We start from the raw sequence: 8,130 nt of genomic DNA on the forward strand, positions 1-8,130 counted from the left end.
AGATGGTGGAAGAGGTGAGGACCGGAGCGCTGGGCGGTGCTGTGGGCAGGGGTGTGGTCACCCGCAGGGTGCTAGCCTCCCCCGTCGTGTATGAAGCTAACGCAGTGGACAGAATCCATGGAAGTGTATGTGTAGTGTTCTCCCATTTTACTGAATGTGGAAAAAATTGGTTGTTTACAGAATGTGCTTTGTTTTCGTCTTTTTCCAATATTGTCAATAGGTTAGTTGTTCTCTTAAGTGCCCTGAAGATATTTTCTGAACTTTTCCTTTTATTGGTCACTGACATTATTTGATCTGTTTTTGTGCCTTCTGTTGTGTTGATCGTCGTTGTTTTATTTGTTGTTGTTTTGTGATTTGTTTCTGAAAGAGACCTTTTCATTCTTACTGGATTTCTTGGATTTAGAGGCGTAGTTTTTGTCCTGATATTATGTGCACTTCTCCATGTCATTGTAGGTCTATTATTATTTGTGTTCATTTTTCCTAATATTTTTTGAATATTGTAGCTCGTGTCAGAAAAATCAGTGTTATTTTGCTGTGTTTTCAATAATCTGGATAGCGTCATTTTGGAATCATTGTCATTCATTTTTTTCATTGTCTTAGTGCTTTGCCTGGTTTTGGGTTTAGTGGTTGTTGGTAATATGGTATTGTCACCCATACCACCAGAATATAGGATTATTTTTGTGGTTCTCTGTGTCCGTCTAGAGTTAGGCAAAACTGAGGTTATTGCAGATGTTTCTGTGCTTCGTGTTTTGGAACCAGTTTTAAACATGGTGCCTAGAGTACTCGGTAGTGTGGTCAGCGTGAGTGTGGTTAACATGTATGTTTTCAAACTCTCACTTGTTTTTGTCATGGAAGAAGCAGGCATAGTGGGTGTGGCTGAGGTCGCACGCGCTGCAGTGTCCGTGGGAATGGTGATTCCTGTTGTGGATCCAGTGGAATTGCTCTTGTGAGTCGAAAGGACAGCAGTGGTGTGGGTATTAGGGAATCTGGTAGTCAGAGTGAAGAAAGGGCTCCTGTCTCTGGTTGAAGTGGAGGCCTGCTCTGTGGTTGAAGCAGATGGAGACTGATGCTTGCTGATGGGTGATATCAAGGTATTGGTGGTCACTGAAGTAGAAGTAGTTGGATAAATGACTGTATTTGTGAGAGTATATAATGGTGTGACGACTGGGGCCGCAGAAGCAGTCTCTGTCGTTACAGATTCTGCAGAAACATCAGTGGTAGTGAGAAATGTGGGTTTCCTGGTGGAAGAAGCATGAGATGTTGGGTCCCTCGTCTCGCCTATCTCTGCTGTGGCTCCGGTGGAGGAGGGTGGTCCCTTGCTAGTGGATGTCATGTGTGTATCAGTGCTGGTTGGCACAGGGCGGGATTTGGATGTGGTAAATGTGGCAGGACTGGTTGAGGACATGACTGGAGAAACTGAAGTAACTGAGCCGGTGAGAGTTTCTGTGGGAATGTCAGTCGTTGGAATGAATGTTGTTTTCACGGAGCCCATGGTGTTCACAGGAGTTGTGTTTGGTGTACCTGTTCCAGTGGTTGCTTTAGTGGCAGTAGGTGCAACTGGTGGTGTAGGTGTTGTTAGTAGACCAGTTGAGGTCGGAGCACTCATGGTGGCTGCGGATGTTCTAAACGTACTGAGAGCGTCTGGAAGTGAAGCAGTGCTCATAGTATGAGTGCTGGGTGAGAAGCTTTTGTCTGTTATCAAGGTGTTCCTAGTAGTCAGAGAAGGGGTAGTAGCAGAGGTAGGCACGATTGTTTGGGTAGGAGACGCAGTTGTGTGGACACTTGCAGCGGCTGGGGTAGTCCTTTTAGTGTTACCAGTCATAGAGGAGATCAGAGTATCTGGGGTTGTGTTTGTAGTTGGGACAAAGGAGGAGGGTGGGGCCGTGGTTGTGGGAGTTTTCCCTGCAGTGGTGACTGTCGGGGGACTGGTCATGGCAGAGCTGACACTCTTGGTTGTTGACACGGGATAAGTACTGCTGATGGTTGTCCGTGGTGTCTCTGTCCCAGGGGTGGTGGTGTGAGAGCTGGGGAAGGACACCTGGGTCTGGCTCACGCAGGTGGTGCTGGGGTAAGTGGTGGTGATTATGAGGCTCGTTGGATTGATACACTCTGTCGAGCCCGAATAGACGATCATGGTAGGTGGGCTGGTTTCAACCTTGAAGACAAACTTGGATGTGGGGCTTGTTGGGGAGTTGGAACTGATGGGTGATTTGAGCACTGTTTCAGACAGGGATTTCGAGCGGGGGGAGGTGCTGATAGTCTTGGGTATGTTTTCCCTCGCATCAGGAGTGGGAGAAGTGTTGGGGCTGTTCAGTGGCCACTTTGCTGTGCCTTTGGAGTGTGGGGGATTCCTCAGAGCAGTGCGCCAAAGCTCATTAGAGGTGGATGTGGCCGTGGCTGAAGTTCCTGTATTGGCAGTAGAACAGAGGACCTCAGTGGAAGGTCGGCCTGTCACCTTAACACCGCATAGGTTACTCCCCCAGGTTCCAGGTACGTGTCACAGAAGGTAGGAAGTGCCACCAGTTATTCCCCCATCAGAGCACTTTGGGGCCGGGGTCCTTCCAGGTTCTAAAGGCCAACATCTGGGGACTTCCCTGGTGATCTAGTAGCTAAGGCTCTAGGCTCCCAATGCAGGGGAACCAGGTTTGATCCCTGGTTGGGGAACTAGATCGCAAGTGCCGCAACTAAGAGTTCGCAAGACGCAACTAAAGATCCCATGTGGCGCAACTGAAAGATCACATGTGCCGCAACTAAGACCGGACGGAGCCAAATACACAAATATGTTTTAGAATAATAATAAATAAATGAGGGCTGAAACATCTATCTGCTCCCCAGGGCAGCCTCCCCATGGGAAGTTTCAGTGGAGACACCCTTGATTCCTTGGCCATCTTGTCTGAGTACTGACCTCACAGTCCTGGAATGGCGGTGCTGAGCATGCAGGCTCAGCAAAAGTCCTACCTCCTCCCAGCACCTCTTCCATTCCTTCCTCCTCACACACCCACGTTCCCCTTACTCTGCTCCCTCCTCCCACCTTCTCCTGTTGCCCAGAGCCTTCGTCCCTTCTGGTTCCGTGCCCCACCCTCTGGCCCACCTCTGCCCCTCTCCCTGTGACCCACTGCTGTCTGGGTTGACTCTCCTCTTTGAAGAGAGAGACAGAGAACCCAGCCAAACCTGGGCTGAGGATGGGGACCCATCATGGACTCTGAGAGACAGGGTTTCCAGGGAGAGCGGAAAGTTGCCAAGAGAATACCAAAGGGGAAGGTGGAGACTGAAGCTCAGACTTCACTGAGTTTGAGGGGCAAAGAGAGAGGACCACACACAGGCTGAGAGACAGGACAGAAAAGGAAACTTCCAGAAAGAGACACCTCGACAGGCAGACGTGAGTCCTGGGAGACCTTAACGTGTAGCTGTGTTGATAACAAACACAGATATGTTTTTGAGACTTCCCCAGTGGTCCAGTGACTAAGGCTCCATGGTCCCAGTGCAGGGGGTCTGGGTTTGATCCCTGGTCAGGGAACTAGACCCCACAAGCTGAAACTAAGACACGGCACAACCAAATAATATTCTTTTTAAAAAGGTACCAAAAAGATGTATTTTCTATTACCTATTCTATCTTGATTAACTAGTCTACAAACATGAGCCCTTCTCTCTACAGATACAGTATCCTCAACCCCATTTTACAGGTTACCACTCTCACCAGAGTGAGGCTCAAAGGTCTCATGATGCTGAGGGTGACCGACAGACACAGCAGTTGCGAGCAGGAAACACCCAGACCTCCTGCCCTCTCTGGGTTGGTGTCCTCAACTAGACTCAGCACGTCTTGGGAGCCATCAGGATCTCCCCCCACCACCCTGCCGAGGACAGCTGTGTCCAGAAACGTGGGCTGGCTCTGGGTGGGAGAGTTAGGGGCAGAGCTGGAGGAGGGGCCACCGTGACCAAAAGTGGAGATGCCCCAGAGAAAAGAGGGGTTCCCAGGGCAGACGCAGGTCCCTCAGGAGGGCTGAATGGATGGAAGTAAAGGGAGGAATGGGGCTTCCCCGGGGACTCAGTGGTAAAGAATCTGCCTGCAATGCAGGAGACACAGGAGGCGTGGGTTCAATCCCTGCGTTGGGAAGATCCCCTGGAGAAGGAAATGGCAACCCACTCCTGTATTCTTGCCTGGGAAATCCCATGGACAGAGAAGCCCGACGGGCTACAGTCCATGGCGTTGCCAAGAGGCAAACAACACTGAAGCGACTGAGCAGGCACGCACAAAGGGAGAGAATCCAGGCTGGAGGAAGCATCAGAGCTGGGGGAGCAGGAGCAACAGGACGAAGGGCGCTCTGCAAACTGAGTCCCAGTGGGAAGAGCACTCTTCCAGAAAGAGGTTATCCCATCCAACTGATGCACGCCGACTCCTGCAAACCTGCTCGGTCCCGGGGGGAGAGCAGCACCCCTGGGACCCAGCTTCCCTCCCCTACCCCAACTCAGTTCTGGCCGCACAGAGAGCTCTGAGGGACCCCTCCTCGGGCTCCTTAGACCTCAGAGTCCCCCCCGCAAACACACACACACTCTGTCCTGGGACATCAGGACGGTCTCGGCAGCCCTCCCCCACCGTGCCTCCTCACCTGTGGACCCCAGGAAGGCCCTGAGCATCCAGAGGAGACGCAGCACCCTGAAGAGCTGCATGGGTCCGGAGGCACCGCGGAGGCTGGGAGCAGGGCCAGCGCCAGCACAGGGGACTGCAGCGGGGAGGCCGCACGTGTGCACAGCAGCACCAGAGGAAGTTATCTGCCCTGCTGGGCGTGGGAGCTAAGCACAACTTCACCTTTGCAGGGCTCCACCTTCCCCCTTTCCCCCCACCCCTTCTCTGGATCTGATGTTGCTGCAGGGAGGGTGGACTACCTAGAAGATAAGACAAGCCCAGGGGGTGTCAGCAGGGAAGAGCTGCTGGTGGCCCAACCCCAGGATGCCTGGCCCACTCAGAGCAGTTCCTAGGACACTTCACTTCCTTACCCTTCCCCTGCCCTCCACCAAGAACTAGCAAAACTGGACAGAGAACTCACTTGGCCAAGAACTTGGACTCTGGAGTCTGGGGCCTCTCCTTAGTTTCACTCCCATTGGTTTAGATGGTAAAGTGTCTGCCTGCAGTGCGGGAGACCTGGGTTCAATCCCTGGGTCAGGAAGATCCCCTGGAAAAGGAAATGGCAACCCACTTGCCTGGAAAATCCCATGGATGGAGGAACCTGGTAGACTACAGTCCATGGGGTCGCAGAGTCAGACACGACTGAGTGACTTCACTTTAACTTTTCACTTTCTTTGCTCTCGGGGGAGAGGAACATGTGTTCTTCTTCACTCCCTCTGCCCCTCACTCTTCCACCTCTCCATCTTGCCCTTAGCATGACTCGGGGCCATGACCCCACTGCTAGAGCCGGGGAACAGTGCAGAATTCATCAGAAGTCATTTTATTATCTGAGGACTTGGTCCAGGTCTCAGAAAAGGAAACACAAATGGCTAGTGGAAACAATCAAATAAAACGAGTACTTTTGACCTAGCAGGTTAGCAAGTACTAGGAACTTTGATTCTATCCAGTGTTGGGCAAAGTGGGAAGAATAAACACTTTTACCTGGCTGGCAGAAGTATAAGTGGGTTGGGCTGCTTTAAAAAGGCAATTTGGTGGCATCTATTAAAATTTTAAATGCACGTTCAAGGACCCAGTAATTCCAACTTTCCATCTCTGTGTTCAAGAAGCACTTTAAGGAGGCATTCATGAGAGTGTTTATTGCCATCCAGTTTATTGCATTTCCAGTAGAAATTGGAAACAACCCAAATAGCCCTCCATAGGAAACTAGAAGGACTATGGACAAGTCATAACATAGACTACCATGTTCAAATCAAAAATAATGGTACCGTCATGGCAAGGCTCTAAGAATGGTTTATGCAGTGAATCCAGTACACAGTTTTGTTAAAACATACACACACATGTTTCCTATGAATACATACACGTATACACATACATATGTGTAAGTGCATTCAAACTTTGGAAAGAGACTCACTCCAATAACAGAGGTAAGGTTAGCTCAAAGAAGCATAAAGGAACTCATGTCGGGAATGATTGTCAGGCAACTCTGGCCCTATCTGTAGTTTTTACTTTGACAAGCATTGTCTCCTTGACCAGACTCTAGCCTGGCTCTCTGAGTCTCCTTCTCTGCTGAGCCTCAACCTTGAATTATAAAGACTTGGACAGACACTAACAGAGTTTCTAACCACTCAAGCTCCCTAGGATGACCCCAGCCCTCCTTAAAAGTGCCAACCTAAGAAAACTCAAGGCTGTCGGAAGAACTTACTAATTGTTCTAGCCACCAGCTGAGGATAGGGCTCCTGTCACCTGGCCTTTGTGAAGGATAGGAGCCTAAATTTATAAGAATGAATAAGAATGCATTGCTTATGCACACGAGCTCAGTCGCTTCAGTCATGTCCAACTCTGTGAGGCTCCTCTGTCCATGGGATTCTCCAAGGCAAGGATACTGGAGTGAGTTGCCATTTACTACTTCAAGGGATCTTCTCGACCCAGAGATCGAACCCCATTATCCTGTGTCTCCTGCTTTGGCAGGTGGCGTCTTTACCACTGAGCCACCAGGGAAGCCAGGTAGCAAGTCAAGATGAGTTTCACATGGACTACTCACCCCTTTGGGGAATTTTTCACTTTCCCAACACTGCCGAGCCCTTGCTTTCTCTCTTGCCTACACCTTCACTCTCCCTTTACAATATCACGCACACGTGCTAAGTCACTTCAGTCACATCCAACTCTTGTGACCCTGTGGACTGTAGCCCACCAAGCTCCTCTGTGCACGAGATTCTCCAGGCAAGAATACTGGAATGAGTTGCTATGCCCTCCTCCAGGGGATCTTCCTGACTCAGGGTTCGAACCCATGTCTCATATGTCTCCTGCTTTGGCAGGTGGGTTCTTTACCACTAGCGTCAGCTGGGAAACCCTTTAAAGTATCACTTCTGTGCAAATCTAAGTGGAATTCAGTTTATGCTAGACTCTTTTTCCTATTGAAATAGTATATTACTGATTAAGATCTGTCCTTACCACTTTAATGTCTGGCTTTGTTTATCTTTGACAACTTGGAGAATATGTTTTTAAAGGTAATTTAAAAAGTACTTTAGAGGAACTTTCTGGGAAGGCTGTGGGCTAGGATACATCAGGGCTTCATCTTCCCAACTAAACAACAACTGCATTAGCAGAATCTGTCTGATCTAACTATTTTGGAATTTTAGAGTCTGTTGAAGGCTTAAAATTTGCAGGGGAAGACCTGGATGGTAAATTGCAAATTTTGGTCAATTTTAGTTCTTAGCACAGTAGCAGCTACCCATTCAACACCTCCAGCCACATGGCAGGCAGCTATGCCTGTGTTCCTGGAGTTGCTCACACACAGCCTGTGGGAGCTAGGGTAGGCAAAAAGGACCATGTACCCCAAATGTCAAGGGTCTGTTCTCTGATCCATTGATTGCTACTGATCACATAGGTGCAGGAAAAGAGGTAGATGGCCATAGTTGTTGCATTTCTCCTGCATTCTTATAAGACCTCCTTCTCCACCTGAAATGATTTCTGGGTAATGTAAAGCGCCAACAGACCTCCCCCCTTCATTTTTTTTGTCTTTTCTCCTTTTGAGAGTCAGATATTAAAGACTAGGACATTCAAAACCAACTGCATATATGGGGAAGATTTGAAAGTGGCCATGCATGCCCAGGGGAAGTATTAGAAAAGACCTGACAAGATTTTAACTTGTATATTATGCTGAGATCCTTGGCACAGAGACAGAGCACAATAGTCAAAAAATAAACGAAAACAACAGGCCCTAGGGAAGGAGGAGAATCTGATTTTCAGAGTTGCCACACTATTAGATTCAAATATTTATTGTTCAGCAAGAAACAAAACATTAGCAAACCAAAGTCAATATTGCATTAAAAGGATTACATACCATGATCAAGTGGGATTTATTCCAGGGATGCAAGAATGAAGCCATATCTGCAAAACAAGCAACATGATACACCACATTAACAAAGGGAAAGATAAAATCATATGACCATCTCGTTAGATGCAGAAAAAGCGCTTGGCAAAATTCAACAACTGAAGATTTTTTT

The 8,130-nt window shown here is 48.7% G+C and overlaps 1 protein-coding gene across 1 annotated transcript in view; it reads right to left on the reverse strand.

Moving 5' to 3' along the window:
• MUC3A (mucin 3A, cell surface associated) overlaps nt 1-4,678 on the reverse strand; it is a 5,074-nt gene extending 396 nt beyond the window's left edge. The window contains exons 1-2 of the mRNA XM_040266707.1: nt 4,608-4,678; nt 1,633-2,406 (exon numbers count right to left, since the gene is read on the reverse strand). Of these exons, the coding sequence (XP_040122641.1) occupies nt 1,633-2,406; nt 4,608-4,668 (835 nt within the window). The 5' untranslated portion in view covers nt 4,669-4,678. The remainder of the gene's footprint in view (nt 1-1,632; nt 2,407-4,607) is intronic.
• Between the last annotated feature and the right edge of the window lie 3,452 nt (nt 4,679-8,130).

This window comes from Oryx dammah, unplaced genomic scaffold (genome assembly GCF_014754425.2).
Source record: "Oryx dammah isolate SB20612 unplaced genomic scaffold, SCBI_Odam_1.1 HiC_scaffold_2, whole genome shotgun sequence".
NCBI lineage: Eukaryota > Metazoa > Chordata > Mammalia > Artiodactyla > Bovidae > Oryx > Oryx dammah.